This window comes from Pantherophis guttatus, chromosome 3 (assembly GCF_059756535.1).
Source record: "Pantherophis guttatus breed Tessera chromosome 3, ASM5975653v1, whole genome shotgun sequence".
Classification (NCBI taxonomy): Eukaryota; Metazoa; Chordata; class Lepidosauria; order Squamata; family Colubridae; genus Pantherophis; species Pantherophis guttatus.
In genome coordinates, this window is record NC_142065.1 from 163,133,876 (window position 1) to 163,153,263 (window position 19,388).

The 19,388-nt window shown below is 33.8% G+C and overlaps 1 protein-coding gene across 1 annotated transcript in view; it reads right to left on the minus strand.

The window, feature by feature from the left end:
* Positions 1-5,974: 5,974 nt before the first annotated feature.
* The window catches only part of RAB31 (RAB31, member RAS oncogene family), a 28,154-nt gene continuing 14,740 nt past the window's right edge, over positions 5,975-19,388 (minus strand). The window contains exons 4-7 of the mRNA XM_034429458.3: positions 18,233-18,304; positions 15,778-15,884; positions 10,927-11,036; positions 5,975-10,306 (exon numbers count right to left, since the gene is read on the minus strand). Of these exons, the coding sequence (XP_034285349.1) occupies positions 10,209-10,306; positions 10,927-11,036; positions 15,778-15,884; positions 18,233-18,304 (387 nt within the window). The 3' untranslated portion in view covers positions 5,975-10,208. The remainder of the gene's footprint in view (positions 10,307-10,926; positions 11,037-15,777; positions 15,885-18,232; positions 18,305-19,388) is intronic.

Here is a 19,388-nt window from a genome sequence, read left to right on the forward strand (position 1 = left end):
CCCCAAATTTCTATTGTTAAGTGAGACATTTAAATGAGTTTTGCCCCATTTTATGACCTTTCTTGCCACAGTTATTAAGTGAATCACTGCAGTTGATAAGTCAGTGAATCTGGCTTCCCCATTGACTTGTTTGTGAGGAGGTCACAAAAGGTGATCATGTGACCTTGGGTCACAGCAACAGTCATAAATATGAACCAGTTGCCAAGCATCTGAATTTTGATCACATGATTGTGGGGATGCTGCAACAGTCATAAACATGAAAAATGGTCATAAGTCAGTTTTCAGTGCCATTGTAACTTTGGTTCCTAATTGAACTTTGTAAGTCAAGGACTACCTGTACTGTCAAATGAATGCTTCCCATCTATAAGGTCATCTTGTAGAGGATCTCTTCTGAACGTATAGATATATCAGTAGTGGGTTGCCCCCGGTTCGCACCGGTTCTATAGAACCGGTAGTAAAACCGGTGGGAGGCTCTGCTCACCGACCCTGACGTCATCCAAACGCTTCTGCACTTGCGCAGAAGAGCGCGTGAGCAAACTGCACACACGGCCCCGCTGCAATCCGGTAGTAAAGATAAATAGCCCACCCCTGAGACATATAGCTAAGAACATCCCAAGTTTTTTGTATTCCTTGGTTAGAAATTTGACAGTATCTTGGGTTCAGAAAAAACTTTAATTAGATATCACTGAAAGCAGTCACATAGAAGACACTTATTTGTGAATACATAATACAGAATGAATCAACATATATTGTGGAAAATGCTTCCTCTGTTCCTTATTTGCTTCTGCCCTCAGAGTAATCAAGCATTAATGAATGTAGCATAAAAACAGTCTTGTCATTTTGAATTATAGTTCTTGGAAGGACAGCTCCTCAGTCATGGAGGAAATATGATTTGGGGTAAGCTAGACATTATTTTAGCACAGAGTGGCATGTAAACATAATTTCCTCTCTACTTTTGCACAGATAAGGAATTTTGATTTAGAGAAGAGCTTTAGCATCATTTATTTTATTTGGAAAATTTATATTTGGAGGTTCAATAACCATATTTCTTATCATAATTTAAGTAAATCCAGTATGAAAGATGAGTTGTGAATGACAATTATCTAAATTCATTTTTCTCTCCGTAAAACCAAGAACTCAAAAATCTATTCAGGATTACATTCAAGAAGTAATACTATACATGCTATCCCAAAAAATTGGGATAGAAAAATCCAACAAATAAATACAATTCTTTTTTTTAATTAATTAGCTTTTATTTATTCTATATTGAACTTACTATGAATAAATTGTGTAATTGCATGCAAGCAACTCTGTGACATATCATAGAATCATAGTGCTGGATGTGTCCTCAGAGGTCCTCTGCTCCAGTTCAGTGCAAGAACTGCTAAAGCATTTTACACAGATGATTATCAAGCCTCCAAAAACCTCCAGTAAAGGGGAACATCCATTCATGAGGCAATGTATTCAATTGCTTGATAGGTCTTAACTTTTAGAAATTCTGGCTAATATCTAATCTGAATCTCCTTCCCTTGTTATTTCAACCCATTGGTTCTGCTGTGATCTTTGAGGCAATAGAAATCTGTCCATTCCTTCCTCTGTATGTCAATTCTTTAGATACCTGATGAATGCTATTATGTTTCCCCTGTACTTCTCTCTTTGCCAGATAAGCATATAAATTCTTTTAACCATGCCTAGTAGAAACTCATTTCCAGTGCTCTCACCATTTTCATTGTTCTTGTATCTCTCATTTTTTATTATTGTCCTTTTCAGACTGCAATGCCAGAACTGGATACAATATTCTAAGTGGGACCTAACTGAATTGTGCACCTGGAGCAGCAGTGAGGTAAGATTTGGAAATACAGTGTTTTCTCAAAATTGGCCCTGGTTAAGAGTCTATGCAATCCTGAACTAGATGGGAGAAGAGGTAAGAGGTTCAGGTTACCCCCCCCCCCAATCCTTCAGGAAATATCTAGCTGCAGGTTAAAAGGATATAGCTTCAATTTGGCAAGATAAGCCAAACTTGGATGGAAACTTAGGTTTGGTTTATCTGTAGATAGGCTTATCCACGAGCATATATTGTACAATAATATGTTTTTAAAGTATTGTATTTCCCATATATACTTAAATCATCCATAAACGGACCTTTGAGGCTTTAGCCAAAATATCATGAAAAGTATGAGTCAGCTTATTCACGGGTGGTGATTTTTTAATGGTATGTTAGTTAAAAGTTTGAAGGTCAGTTTATCTGCAGATGGGAGTTATGAGCATATGTGATAACACTTGTTTTTTTAACAGATGAATGAGACTTGGTTCCCATTGAGCTTGTAATATACAGAAACCACCAGATCTTTTCACATATTACTACCAAGCCAGGTTTCCTCTATTCTATACATTTGCCTCTCCCCTCCCTGCTTGCCGGATTTCATATTTCTTCCTATTAAATCTCATTGTGTTATTTTTGGCCTAGTCCTTAAATTTATCTAGAACTTTTCAATCTTTCTTTTTTTCTATAGCATTAATCACTATTCCTTCAATATATTTTTTTGAGACCTTGACAATCTTTCAGTTTCATAATCATCCTTATTCTTTTAGTACCCCAGGCTATAATTAATCTGGTCATTTCTCCTTGCAACAGATTCACAGCTTCTTTGCCTTTCTTTTATTTTTGTTCCAAAATTATATTTTCCTGTGTGAGGTATTTCTCCCAAGATTTACCTTATTTTAAACTTTGGTCTTTCTGACACAATCCTTTCAGTTTCCTGCCAGTGTTATTAAAAAAAAAAACCAGAAGCGATTTATGAAATATTTATTTCCTTTCAGCTGGCTTGTATAGTTTTATGCTGTAGTTGGAATCGGTGAGTCTTCTGTTGAATTATTTATAGGCCACTGTAACAGTGATACTAATGAGAAATTTCTACATTGCAGCTTGTAACTGATACACTCTTCATACGTTCATGTGTTTTTCTGTCCTTCCTTTTTTCAGTAATTATACTCTCTTTTTATTACTTGTTAACCCTACTTAAATAGCCTTTAAGAATATAAGCAGCATTTGGAAAGGCAGAAACACTGCTTTTAGCATCCAGGTCCTCCCCGTGGTACAGTATGTTCAAAGCATTATAAGAAGAAACATTGTGCCAAGGATTATTTGGCCCCAATACAGCTATCTATCTCAATACTTGAAGCTTTGCCACAATTACATAAACACAATGTCTGAGTGAACTGGTGGATCTGTATAATACTTAAAAGAGGATTTATTTCAGAAACCTCTTAAGCCTTTTACAGAATAGAATGAGCACAAAAATGGTTTTTCTAGATATGTTGCCACGAGTCCTAACAAGTCCTAATAAGCTCCAATTTATTTTGAAGATATTTCTTTGCCCCATTTTATATGGCAAATATAAATTATTTCACTGTTACTAAATTGTCTAATTTTTAATAAGCAATACTTATATGTTCCCAAACATAAGAGAGGTATTCACCTGTTACTTTAGTGACTTTCAATGCCTGGGTCTATGATTCTGCTGACTGACATAAGGTAAAATCAAGGCTTCAATTGCTTGGAGATCTTTCAGCAGATTGAGTAATCATCTGGCAGAAAGTCTTTAGCTGCATTATGCATTGCAATTTCTGCAGTGAACAGAAGGTTGGGATCTCAAAGATCCCTTCCAGCTCCATTTAGTAGTCAGGCCTTTCAAGAAAAATATATTATCATTAACCATTAGTATGACATTTTAGCTGTTTTATTTTTCAATATTGTAGCAAAACAAAAATATAATTTGTCTATACAGTATTGTCATTTTTATCGGTTATATGAGGTTAGCCTTTTCCTTTATTACAGAGGTAAATACTGTTAACTCCATAAAATCCATGAGCCAATTTCTTCGGCTAGATGCTGTTTGTGTGAAGGATGTGGAGAACCTCCTTAAGACTCATCTTCCATCCACTTTCTTCTCCAAATAGAAGCTTTCAGACAGAAGGTGCCATTACATGTTGTTTATTGACTTTCTGTAGCCACATGACATAATTGGTCAGTATGGAATAATGGAATAAGAATGCTGGATGAGGCCTTTCATTGATTCAGCTCACTTCCAAATCTCATATAAGGATTTTATATTCAACTTCATATCTATTACTGTATTGGGCAAAATGGTAGAAGTATGAACTTTGAGATCACTTTTTATGGTCTTCAGGAAATTATTACATGCAGTTCTATGCTGCCCAGGATCCTAGACTCTGACTAAATTAAAAATTATGAAATCCCATAATAAACCACTACTATGCTAATACAACAACTTGGCAAATTACAATATCAATATTGTAAAACAACCAAATTAACCTTCAAAGGGTATAATAATAAAAACATATGGCTCAATTTTACTGTAAAATTAACACTATAAGAAATAAGAATTCCCCAATCAGATCAATCAGTCCAAATCACTTCCCCATGCCTGTTTGAGTAGAAATGTCTTGGCAGTGCTATTAAAGACCAATAGAAAATCAGGCAAACTTTCAGTGGCAAGGTATTTCACAACTTTGATGCTATCACAAGGTAGGACTGTTTGGGCCCAACTATCCATGTTACTTCAACTGAATTACAAGCATTCCCTTCTGGAAATGTGCATGGAAAGAGCGGAATTATTTTGAAAATAGTTCTTCAAATACTTGGAACCAAGCCATCATTTTATAGGGCAAAACTAGCACCAATGATTGCAGCTGAAAATTTATTGTTAATCAATAGCGGCATTACAAAACAATTACAGGAGTGACTCTTACCCACTAACAGTCCAACCATATTTTGTACCAACTGCTGTTTCTGTATTGTCATCAAAGAAAATCCCACTTAAGAGCGTATTATAATAATCTTTCTGAAGTTTTGAGTCACTATTGTCAGAGTCTCTCAGTTAAGGTGTAATGGATGAAACCTGTCCTGACCGTAATCTCTACCTGTTGTTTAGCAGGAGTTGTAAAGTGCAACAGAACCATCCAATTGTGGAGTAGCTCCTTCAGAGAAAGTGTTACCCCTATCTAGAATAATGATTAGTTCAAGATTACAGCTTTCTTACTTTTTAAAGAAAGAACAGCTTAATTTGCTGGGATTCAATCTGAGCTTCTTTGGTGTTATCAAGGACCAATAGACTCCAGATCAAAATTTACATGGCATCTCTGGCCTGGTTTGGGATAGAAATATGCAGATATTAAATACCATGGAGCAGAGGGCCAAGTCCTGTGATGCTCGTTAGTGCGATCATGGGTTCAATTGTTCCTTCTCCATGACTGAGTATGAGTAAGGAGAGAACTACTAAAACCCACTGCCTCCCACTCCCAAATTCTGCAGGCAGTCTACAAAGATTCTGCACTTGATAGCATCAAAGATGTCTAACAGGATTAAGAGGGATATCCTGCTCTGCCTGCATCATTCAACCCTAACAAAAATAATCAATCTGAGAGTAACCAATGACATTTGATAATAACAACCAAGCTTGGGTTTGATTGAAAGAGATCCAGGTTATCTGTTTCATTATGACTTCCTAATTGAAATCTCACTATCTTCTCCAGAATCTTCACCAAAATAAGGAAAGTTGAAAAAATGTTGTCTAACGCAGCCATATTTAGAGATGATCTCTTAGGGGAGGGGGTAAATTATTTCAAAGCTGACAGCACAATCCTCTCTCATAAAGAATATTAATTACTTTCCATTTCCATATATGCCTGCCTCTGTAGATGTTTTAAGTAGCCAGGCAGGAATGAGTTGAGCCATAAGTAGCAGAGCCCATATCATCTAGAACCCTATCTACATTTTCAGATTTTTTTGAGATCATCTAAGATGACTTCACAGTCGGTTATCTCAATTATTTTAAGATTATCCAAGTGATGTCTAACATATTATAATGAATAGGTTATGTTATCCATGAAGAATCTTGCAAGAACTGTTCTTCAGTTAACACTTAATTTTTGTTATCTATGAAAGACCATGTCACAGAAATTACAAACATTTATTAGTATTGTTTACTAGAGGTTAAATTAAAACATTGTTATAGGCTCAAATCTTGTTGGCAATTGTACAATTATTATATGGAGCAAACAATATTAATAGAGCAAACAATATTAATAGATTATAACATTCCATACATTAATGGGTCCAGCCCATTCAACATTTGATATAAACAATTCAAAGAGTACAATGCATTATATTTGTTTAGGTTTAAACAAATCTGATTTTTTAAAAGAAAAATATGTACTGGATAGAGTATATAGCTACATAAGAAGCAAAGTGCCCCGTGCACTGAAACATTATCAATTATACTATATAATGAAAGACTATAATTAAATAGTGTTGACCTGAATATGAATAAAAATAATCTCTGAATACTTAACAGAAAAAATAACTGAATTGTCTTGCTTGAGTAACATAATTCTGCCATTTCTAGAAAGATAAATTTTCATACCATCTTATACCATCTAGCACACAGGTATGCGACTTTATTTATGGGAAAGTAGGAATCAAACCTACTGGAAGTGCAACTTTATTTCATTTTACCAATTCTTCTGACTCCAAAAAGACCGTTTATGAGCCCTTTTGGAATCTGAAGAGGTAGGTTACAGGATACACACATAAGGATCTTATTTTCTCTATCTTCATTATTGTTTTGGAGGCAAGAATTGATTCTATAGAATTCTTTTACAGAAAACATTTCAGTGGAACACCGTAAAGCCAATCCCAAGCATTGACCCTAATAGTAGGGATTTACCTTACACACATTATTCCAATTCTGGTATGTGCAGTGGGTCATTTTCAAGAATTTTCTTCTGAATCTAATGGGTGGCCCTCAGAAATTGTAGATAGAAAAATGTTTGTTTGTGGCCCCATGTCTCTTTATTTTTTTATTTTTTTAAATTTAATTTATATGCTGCCCTTCTCCGGAGGCTCAGGGCGGTTTACAATGCATTAAGCAATAGCATTTTGCTTTGCTCACACAACACTCGTGATCAGCTGAAACATAATTTGCTAAATTAACCCATTTTCTTAGTTCATATTTTCAATTATAAATAAACCACATTCCCACAACATATTTTGGCCTACCATGTTATGCAAAGCCAGGTGTAATCTGAAGGTAAGGATTGTTTTGTGATGAGAATTTTTCTCCCAGTTAAGAGGGATATGAAAAATGTTCATTTCCCACTCAACTAAGAAGATTTGGATTTATTTTTATAGCAGGATTTGTTTTGCTTCACCTTAACTACAATACTAAATACGAAACTAGAAATCAAATTAATATAACCTGCCAACTTCATACATAAAATTTAAAATGGAAAGAAAACAAAGCTTCCTATCAATATTTTACAATGGCAATTTCAGAAGCTCTGCAGTTGAATGAATATATACTCCGGAAAATATCACATGGCATTGATTGGGCATACTACTACATAAATAGATGTAATATTGCCTTATTTTTTTTATCTATTCATTGAATTGCACTGCTTCTGAAGTTGTCACTGTAAAATATCGATACTAAGCTTTTTCTTTCCATTTTAACTTTTATGTATGAACTTGATTCTCAAATATTTATTTTCTTTTCTTATATGCCACCGCACTGTGTATAGAAGTAAATATTTGGCTGAAACTTTGCAAAGAATGAGCCCTAAATGATTTAATATACTATTTTTTCTAATTCTCTTCCACTAAAAATTATACTATTTATTCTTATGTCAATCTTCTTAGCAAAATTGGATATGAATTTTGGCAGAAAATTTCAACCCCAAAAACATTATTCACTAATTATTGTCAAAAAAAGATAATCACAACTTTCTTTTAAGCTATATTACGCAGTTATTCTAATTTGACTGTTTTCACTGTCACAAGAACAGAGGTTTAGCTAAAGGTCTGTATTGTATAATAGAAGAATGAGCATCTAAACTTCTTCACAGAAAATCTATTCTATTCGTTCAAAAAGAGTTTTCAAGGACTTTTTTTCTGTAGCCGCCCTGAAACATTTATGTTGAAAATTATGATTCAACATGAGCATCCTGCAGATGGTAAAAAAATTAGTGTCGCCTTTCATTTCTACATAGAAATACTTTGTGGCTTCACAACTTCTACAAAATAACATCTAAACATGCAATTCTGTAATAACAAGAAATATAAATATGCTATTTCAAGCAGGTAGTCAGACTAAATAGTAGTTGATATTCCTTCTATGATTCTACCCTGTAGATCAGTATCATATGCAGAACTAATTATGTACTATCAAGTCAGGATTGACTCTTAAAAGACCATACAGATAGACAAGATTGTGTTTCATTGCATAAGTTTGAACTTATGAACATGAAAAAATGCACCTATAGAATTTCCAAATTCTATATTTGTCACTTTTTACTATTATAAATTTTATGATGGCATCTTTATTAGTTTACTGCACATGTAGCAACTTCAACATATATACAATTTACAATAAAGGAAGCATGAAATAAAATATATCAGTACTGTAATGGAATGTGTAATAATCTTGGGGAAGATATGCTATTTAGGAAACAATCCAACAAGAAAGTCAGGAGCCCCCAGTGCTTAACAGTCAAAGAAACTTAGGAAAACCCGGCTTTAAAGGCTCAAGGAATAAACAATGGTGGCGAGAAGTTTGTACAATGATACCTCGGTGCTCAACAGCTTCAAAACTCGTTAAATTTGCTATGCAACACATTTTGACAAAAAAATGTTGTCCCAATATTCATTCTTTGTCTGGTACTTGATGAACTGCGATTGTGAAAAGGGGGGTAGCTGTGGAGAGCGGACAGGAAGTCAGCCAAACTGAGAAGGTCACTGACATAGGAAAAGGGACAAACAGGAAGTCCTTCCTGGCCAAAACAAAGAGTTGCATGATAAGTCATGTGGTTTGTTTGGCACTCATCATTTTTAGTACTTGTCATGCCTCTCCAAACCATTTAATAATGAGTATCAATATACCACTGTACTTTTAGACTTACAAGATTTTCTTATTGTAGTCTTACAATAAAGTAGAATTAGTTCATCTTGTCATCTGGAAATTGAGTCATGGCAACTGGATTTATTTCCTTGTTGGTTTGAGATGTTTTGCTGCTCATCCAAGCAGCTTTCTCAGTCTGAACAAGTCACTGGAATGTACTGATTCCTCTCACACCAACCTCAGGGTGTCCTCCCCAAATTGTGTGGTGATATGTTGATGAAGTTTCTCAGTCTGGAAACTGAGTCATGGCATCTAGTGTTTCTTATCTGGTGTATCTGGGAGGGCTGACAGTACTGAGGTCTTTCAATGAGTGATGGTTATTGTTGTTTGCATTAGCTTGGTATGGTATCAGCTTTACTCAATCTATTACAAAAAGGACTCAGATTAAAAAAAGGCTGTCTGTATTGTTTTCAACTTCCTTGCATCTGTATTGTTACTAAGTAAGAAACAGCCAGATCAACGATATAGATGCAGATAACTGCACTAAAGGTAAAGAACAAGAAAAAATACAAGTATAGAACTGATGTATTCAGACTGCCAGGTTGGTGTTAAGTTATTTCAAATTTGAATGAATTCAATAGAAAGTGTATCCTGGTCTTTTTTTGGCCTTTTATGAAATATCTGTTTTCATTTAACATGCAGTATTTAGTATATCCAAAACCTCTGCTTCTAACTTAAAAGTGTTTGCATTTCAATGATTTTGCTTTTCCAATGCAGAAGTAACAGTTTAACATTTACCTGAATTGTTGTCACTAGATTTTATCTGCACTGGATGCAGAAGTGTAAGTACCTCATTTATACCTTTAAAAATAATTCTAAAAAATCATAGAAGCCAAATCCAGTAAAATAAAATGTTCTTTGTTTGATTAAAATACTGTGTATTATAATTCTGTAAAATTATAAATAACGAGAAACATATTGAAAATACAAAAAAAAAATATTGTTAAAAAAATGTACTTATTGCTTCTTTAGAATAGTCAACGGTTTAAACAGATTATTCCAAATAATCTGAGTCATTGTTTCACTCAGTTTACTGCTTAAACGAATTGTCTACATAATTCTGCAGAACTCATTGGAAGGACATTTTTCTCCTACTAATCCCATCAATAAAGAATACTGATACTACTGTTTTTAGAGAGTGTACCATGTTGTTGGCTTTCTGAAGTCCGTGGTTCAATAAATAAATGATCTTGTTTTATTTTCAAGTGCATTAAACCAGTTCTGGTTTGTTTAACAGCATCTTCGTGTTGTCTGAGCAGTCTGCTTCCTGAGTTTGATTGTTCCACTGTTGCCATTTTCATGAGTTTCTAAAGGTGTAATCTGCCGGCCTTTAAAAGCAAAAAAACAAAATAAAATACATACAATTGTTAAAACCTTACACCTTATCTAAATGCTTAAAAATAGGGTTGTTTCCTTTTAAATCTTTAAACTAAAAAATAAACTTCCAGCTGGTAGTAGATTGAATTTGTGCTCAGGTACTTTGCTTGTTTGGGGACCTATTCCCTCATCTTTTGATTACTCTATTGCTTGTTTTTCTGCTAACTGGTCAGCAGAAAATTTCTTTTGTCTTTATTATTTTTAAATCCAGCTTCATTGTTTAAAATGATTGCTCTTCAGTGGTAAATAAATAAGAGATCGATAGGATACCCATCCAATCTCCAAAGTTTCAGGAATTAAGGATATATGCTATAATATTCTTTAAAATATTAATTCCTGAATTTATAACATAAGAAAAATAATTCATTCTGAATTAGTATAAGGTGAAATATTTTGAATAATACCTCTCTAGAAGTATATTTATATGATTCTCTGTGAAACAATTATCTCTTTCATTGTTGTCCTTTCATGAGAAATAAACTAGGGCTTTAGCAAAGCTGTGACCTAAATAAGAAAACTTTTTAAGTTGTACAAGCTTAAATATGCAAAAACAAATTCTAAGTTTACTTACTGATTGCTTGAAAGAGTTCTTCAATGTTAATTGCACTTTTGGCACTAGTCTCAACAACAATTGCACCTATAGATTCTGCATATTCTTTGGCATCTTTCATAGGTACCTCCCTAAAATAAAATTTTAGAAGTTTAAATTAAGTAGTTGTGCAACAGAATGTTTGGTTCAACTATAATATTCTTCATAATTTGAGCACAGTAAATATTCATTTCTTGTTTCTCATATGAGAAATATAATTACTTCTTGTTCTCCCCAAATCTAAATAATGGAAAGAGGCTGAATGAACAAAATTCTTTTGTTGTACATTGCAATACAACACAAAATCTGTGAGTGTTTTCTGACAGCATTAGGATCTGTCTACTTTTCTTTCTAAAGAAAATTGTGACTGTAACTCCCAGACATTCCAGCTATTGGGCTGACTGGCTGGCTTATTTATTTATTTATTATGCATTTGTTCCATAAGTGGCTCATATCCGAATAACAATAATATTCTTTAAGATGTATTTAAAAAATTCAATGAGAGTTCAGTTAATAATTTAATGAACATTTTAAAGAAAAATTCAAACCTATTTATACAGAATACAGAATAACAGAGTTGGAAGGGACCTTGGAGGTCTTCTAGTCCAACCCAGTGCCTAGGCAGGAAACCCTACACCACTTCAGACAAATGGTTATCCAACATCTTCTTAAAAACTTCCAGTGTTGGAGCATTCACAACTTCTGGAGGTAAATTGTTCCACTGATTAATTGTTCTAACTGTCAGGAAATTTCTCCTTAGTTCTAGGTTGCTTCTAACCTTGATTAGTTTCCACCCATTGCTTCTTGTCCTGCCCTCAGATGCTTTGGAGAATAGCTTGACTCACTCTTTTTTGTGGCAGCCCCTTTGTGGCAGATACAATTAATGGATCACTGAATAAAAAGGCTTTTATTTTCAATTATTTTTCTTTGCTCAGTTTTGAAATAACTCAATTCAGGTTTTAACTTTTTATAAATATTTTCCATATGCAGTGTTTTATAGATCTTCGTGTTAAAGAAATCAGATATGCTAATGCATTTTTGCAAAACAGGAATATGTAAAACATTCCTTACAGGAACTTTTCAAAGCCTGCAAATGCTGTTCTAGAATGATCCATATATAAAATCTATCTTGATATCCCCTTAAATAAAATTTAATATTTCATTTTGAGAGATTAAGAATTCCCCATGTTTCACATAAATCATAAAATTGGAAAATTTTAATATTTGATTATGTTTCACACTTTCCTTTTTCTTTTTATTGAGCTCTTTTAAGTTCAACCTACCACGTAGATAAACTATAGATCACATTTTTTCAAATTCCTTTGTATTTTCTACAAGAATACAACTGGTACTTGGTTCAGTAAACAAACTAGTGAAAAAGTCCTGTATATAATTTTTTTAAAAAATGTTTGGATTTTTATAAATTTAAAATTAATAGCTACCTTAATAAAAATAATAACTCATTTTATTTGAATCTGAAGCAAAACATTATTTGCCATACTACTGATGTCTCAAGTCTAATATCATTCCATCTAATATCATTCCATTATATTTCCGGATGCATAATTATAATTTTTTTAAAGTTTTAGCTTCATACACTCATTTTGATACTACTTTAAACATCTCCTTTATCAAAATAAACTACAGTAATCTTTCCCTTTTGTACTCTCCCACTTAAATTATTTTCTGAACTTTTATCTTTTAAATGCTTTAACTTCTTCCATTATTATGAGAACCAGGATAACGAAAGAAACTATCTACCCTACATGGACCTAACACTAAATCGAAATTGATCTAGGTTAATGTTTATTTTATTGAAGTATTGTGTAACTTATTGTGTGTAGTTTCATGAGTTGCAGAAGGCTGCTTCTGGTTTTGCATTCTCACTTTTGGTTAGAAGTCTTTCCTACTCTTCCTCTTCTTTTTACAACAGGTCTAAATATAGTCAAGCTAATCAAAACTTGAGAAATGGAACCTTTGCCCAAACATCAAAAATAAGATTATTTAAAGTCTTAGAATTCAGTATTATTGTTTTGGGCTTAAATTAACAGACATAATTTTAAAGAACTTAAAGCAATAAAAAATGTTAATGACTAATGAATACACAAAGGGCTTCACTGTGCCTGAACATCTAACGGCAGGAAATCATGTGGTTCCATCAAAGAAAAAAAAACAACCCAGAATTGTAACTATGTGATTTGTTCCCACCATTTGATTAGAGTTTGTAACCAAATAGCATGGCCTGCAACTCTTCAATTTCATAAAGCAAATGTATGAGAACATGCTATAACGTTTTTTATTCCTTTTCATTATTATTTCTAAATGTTTCTCTAAATATATTGACTAAGGTAAAATTTAAGTCAAATCCTGATCAACTATGAAGTAAAGGACTTCATATAGTTATTGTGATTAAGGTTAATAATAATAGTTATTGTGGTTAAAGTGTGGGACCAGAGCCTGGATAGCTCTGCAGACAAGGCACTGTAATTTAACACCAGCTGTCTGCAATTAAAGTAAGTTTGAATCTTGCCAGGCTCAAGGTTGACTCAGCCTTCCATCCTTTCTAAGGTAGGTAAATTGAGGACCCAGTTTGTGGGGGCAATAAGCTGACTTTGTATAAAATATACAAAAGTATGAAGGCTATTGCTTAATGCACTGTAAACCGCCCTGAGTCTCCAGAGAAGGGCAGCATATAAATCAAATTTTTTAAAAAAATGTTTAGCCCTCATTCTACTACACAGCTCAACTAGTAACACTGCTCCTTGCTCTTAGTCCAACAGAGGTTTGTTGGTATGAGTATAAAATTAGGGGAAATTCATTTTGCCATTTTGAGCAATAATTCATAAATGAAATAAAATGTATTACCAAATATGGAAATGTTTATTCCTAAAACCTAGATCTACACAATAAATCCTGATAATATACTGTAATTTACTGGTACGTTTTAACACAAAATATTTTCTGCTTTAATTTTTTGTTGGGTTTACTTAAGAGATTGTCCACCAATTATCCTAAAATTTACTCTTGCTTTTCAAAATGTATGGAAAGCTAGATGTAACTGATTGAAAGGTGGGAACCCTTTCTAGTGGTTATAATGAATTGGATTATTGATTATATTTACCTTCTTACTGTGTTTTGCATTTGAATTTTTAATAGTGGTTTTAGCACGAGTATTTGACTGTTTTATTTATACAGTATATATATGTTTTCTAATTGTTGTGACCACCCTGAGTCCCATATGTGAATGAATTAAATAATTAATAAATACCGTTACAGGACTGGTTGTTTTACAGTATATATGTTAATCAACTACTAAAATGTTGTCTTTTGCAGAAAATAATTCATTTTTAAAAAGTTGATTTCACTGTTTTTTGTATAATCTATCATCAGCCAGAGATTTAAAATGTTCCAGTGAAAGAGATGATTTGTTATTAAAAACAAAAATAGAAGTTTGTTCCAATAGAAAGTTTATACACAATAACAACAAATCTGTCTCAATGATTACATACTTACATTAAGTTGTTCCCCCAGAAGAAAGTTAACAAATACAAAAAAGAAAAAAAAACATTTGTAGTCATTTATATAATTAAGAATAGAGACCACATCCAGGCTAGAGTTTTTGTGTATTGTGACCAAGGCAAACAAACAGGCACATATACAATTTTGCATGGGAGTCTGACAGACAGAATATGCAAGACACCTCCAAGTACCATGGACAAAATTGGACACTCTGCAAGTAATACTGAAGGTATGTGCAATGTTGGTTTCCCTGCCAGGAGAAAACTCAAGCTATATGTAATGGAGGTGCAAATCTGTGTTTTTATTGGAGGAGTAGTTGAAAGAGCTTGAAGAAAAGCTCAGGTTTGTTTCTTCTCAGCAATGCCGAAGAAAACTATGAAGGCCATGAACATGGATTGGAGACAAATAACAGAAACTTAACTGTTGCCCTTTCTAGCAGTGTGAAAGGATGCAGTACATGGGCAACATAAAGCCATTGTTACAGGACTAAGTGACAATATACAGCAAGACAAAATTCTAATAATATAGAGGTGTGTTTTTCAAGTTTGACAGTGTTAAGATGAATGGACTTCAACTCTTCAGTATTTCCAAGCCAGCATGCTGGCTAGGGAATTCTAGCAGTTAAAACTCCACATGTCTTAAAGCTACCAAGTTTGAAAAACATTGGTATAAAGGAAGGCAGGGCACCATAGTAAGGTCATCCCCAAATGTTTTACTAAAGGCATCCCAGTTTTGAGGATTGAATTGTGAATAAATAAAACAATTTGGACAAAAAAGTAGACAAGGCTAGAACATGTTTAAACATGTTTAAGATGGAATAGTATACTACTACTGTGTTTCACCAAAAATAAGATCGTCTTATATTTTTTTGAACCCCGAAATAAGCGCTTGGCCTTATTTTCGAGGAGGTCTTATTATTTTGGGACATGCGGAGCATCTTACCTGATTTCCAGCTCTGTCTCCCTAACCCTAATCAGAGGAAATGGCGGGGACCGGCTGCTCAGGCGGTTAAATATTTTTGGGGAGGGCTTATTTTCCGGGGGGGCGGTATTTTAGCGCATGTGTTCAAAAGCCCAATTGGCCTTATTATTCGGGGAGGGCTTATTTTCAGAGAAACAGGGTACTGTTATTTTGAAACTGCAGACATGCTTATTTCTTAGATTAAATAAATTTCAATAAATAACATATTTGTTATTATTTGCATTGGTTTAATTTTTTTAATTTAAAAAACCATATAAAATGTATTTCTGTATTTGTCATATTGTAGAAAAAGCAATGGAAAACTGAAAAAAGTAAATATATCAGAATATATACCTAATATCAGAAAGGTCACACTTGTTTCCAGCAATAGCCATTACAATGTTTCCAGGAACATGTTCTTTTAATTCTTTTACCCATTTCTTCAGTGTATGAAATGAATCCTAAATTAAATACATAAGTCAAATACATTACTAAATTGAGGCATAATATTTGAAGACAATGTATAATGTATAAAATCCATAAAGGTACAAACAATCTAGAATACCAAGCAAAATGAGATATGTTTCTACTGGCTCAAGGTTGACTCAGCCTTCCATCCTTCCGAGGTTGGTAAAATGAGGACCCAGATTGTTGGGGGCAATATGCTGACTCTGTAAACCGCTTAGAGGGGGTTGTAAAAGCACTATGAAGCAGTATATGTCTAAGTGCTATAATGCCACAGCCAGCCAATAAAAGTTGTATAGAGATACTCCATGACTCATAACAATATATGTTCATAGAAAAATCTCTAAATCACATGCTTCCTCTCTCTATATATTCAGAAAACACATACAAGTATGTGAGAAACAAATAAAGAAAGCGCTTGTGTTTTCAATACATGCTTATTAATGAAAGACTTGTTCATCGTAAGTAATAATTAACATCTGCAAAAGGAACACCTGGAGCAATATACTATAGCTATATAATCCAGTTTTTAATTAGACAAAACTTTCACAAAAATATTCTAGGAATCAAAAATACATATTCAATTTTTCAGTATTTTGCAAAAGGTAGCAAATTATGGGATATAAATAAAAAGCAATGCTAGTGATAAATAGGAACACACACACACACACATTCTTAGTCTACTCAGCAGAATGAGAAAAATAGACCTCAAATACAATAAGGCTAACTTATCGTATTTTAAAGTAGGCAGTTCAATTTGTATTGCTGTCTATCAAAATCAGAGTTGATTTTAGTTGCAATACTAGATTATAACAGACTTTATCAAAGAATAATAATAAAGTTTCAAATACAGTGCAGAATGAATAAATAACAGAAAAATACAAAAATTTATGATTACAAATACAGTTAAGTATTTATAATAAACGTTATGACATTACATTGTGACATAACTCCAGTAAGACTTTTTCTAACAGTATACATTCAAAAATGTGGATTGTCTGGTCCTCTTAAGTTTGCAATACAATAAAGCAAAATGGCCATGGTAACCAATATAACCAATCACATCCATTAGCAAATCTTTAATACATTCAGTTTCAGAACCTGCAAATGCATCAATATCCAAACCCAGCATTTATTGTGTCATAAAACTGACAATGTGGATTGTAATATTTGCTATCTTTAACTGCAGGAAGACAGCAACTCTTCTATGAAACTTACCATTGAAATAGACAAAAAGCATGGCTTATACAGTTAAATTACTGTGCTGATTAATGACCTCAATGAAGTTAAATATGTTAATAGATGTCATGCTTTAATAGAGCACAGAGGAGAGTAGATAAGTACTGTAAAATTAATCTGTTTTTCCTAAAATGATAATACCATTTAAGCATTTCATATATTGCACCAAAGTAGCTATGTCAGTTATCATACCACTCAAGGAAAAGTCATGGAGGTTTTTTTTTCCTGTGCCTAGCAAGAGAAGAAATATATGTTTCAGTATATTTTTTAAATTTGTTTCTTTTCCAGTAATATGAAGGATAAGATTTTGTTAATTTGTTCTAGCTAAACCCTTCTCCTTGTCTATTCTTAAATGAATAGCAAAAGTGCCTTGAGAGAGATGTAGAAGTTTTATAAGAAAATTAATCGTTGGAACTATTTTCTCATTTCTACATTCACCCAGTGCAAAATGTGTGTACTGCAATTATGCTATGCTACCTCAACATGGCCATGTTGTGTGTTTGGTATGTGTTCTTTGGACAGTGAATGAAGCAGGCCAGGAGTCAGCTATGTCGCAGATTTCATACAATTCTGCCAAGCAATTTTTTTGGTAGTTACGGGCATTTGTTGATTTTCAGTAATAGAGAAACTCACAAAGATCAAAGTTCGCAAAGTGAAATTCCAAATTGAGAAGCAGGCTTCTAAACCTGCCTGAAATGAATTTGACTATTTTATGACGTGACACAGCAAAGTTCACACTGTATTTATTTGACAGATGGGAAAAAAACATCTGTTTACAGTCCTTGAAGCATTTCATAATATGTCAGCTAAAATTCAGCACAAATGTAAAAAATAGTGTCCCAAAGTATACTTAGTGTCATCTTTAAAACCCCTGAATCTCAAAAGATTGCCTACCCCTGTTTAAAAGATTAAAAGAAAATAATGTTATATTTTAATTATCTTGATTTAACAATGTCTAAAAATCTTATGAAAATATGATTTACTAACTTTTACGCTGGATTGCTCACTAAGCCTGCACAGTAGGATGCTGAGAGAAAAACACAATGACCAATTATTAAGTTGGATTTTTGAATAAATGTCAATAATGGGATAATAGTAAGCTCACCTGCTTAGTTATGTCATAAACTATAACAACTGCTGCTGATCCACGGTAGTACATAGGTGCCAGTGAATGAAACTATGAAACATAGAGCAAAGAGTTATATCTTGCATTTATGTAAATCAAAAAGGTACGGTAGTTTAAATTAATATCTCTTCTCTATCTTCCCTCCCAAATTTACTCATCTAACAGCTGTAAATGATTTACATCAAGTAACAAAATGGATTAAAATAAAATCATAGCACCCCAGAATATTTTCTCCTATGCAATGGGGTAGGTCATCCTCATTAATCCCAAATGCTTTCCTAAACTCTGATTTTCAAGACTCTTCTGAAGCTCCATAAGGAGGTTAACAGAACATCAGGGACAAAGAGTTCCACAGAAGGGGTCTACCACAGAGAAAACGCAACATGTTGATTCCTATAGGTGGCACTCAAGTGATGAGATCTTAACAAGTTTCTCTTCCAGCTTTTGCAGCATAGGCAGATCCAGCCCACAGCAGAAAGTCCTGAAAGTATTTGAACTCAGCCCATTCAGCTCTTTAAAGATGATAACACTGGTAGTCAATTCCTGAAGTAGAATCACATTTGTTGATCTAGATATGCCCACAGCTATTTGGCCTGTGATCTACCCTAGGAAAAAGAGAGAACTCTTCTTACTTTCCCTTCCTTCAAACAAATATTTTCAAGCTGAAGAGAGGATGTGTATTCAAACAAAAAGACAGAAAAGGAGTGAAAGAGATAAAGAGCTGCACCTGAATGTGCATCTCTCAAACCAGTACTTTTAAAGTTACCTGTTCCAGCCACATCCAATGGATTACAACCAATATCTCCTAGCCCTAATTTGAGACCCATCATCATTTTTAGGGAGAGTGCAATTCTTGCTAGACTTACTAGACTTAGTAGAACTTCTAATTTTCTTAACTCAAGGAAGCACAGCTTATTTTTCAAGCCATAGAGCCGTGATGGCGAACCTATGGCACGCGTGCAACAGGTGGCATGCGTAGCCATATCAGTGGGCACGCCAGCTCAGCTCTGGTGTGCATGCGTGCACCGGCCAGCTGATTTCCGGGCCTTCTGGGCCCACCAGAAGTAGGGAAACAGGCTGTTTTCTGCCTCCAGAGGGCCGGAGGGAGGGGGGAAGGCCCGTTTTTCTTTCTTAC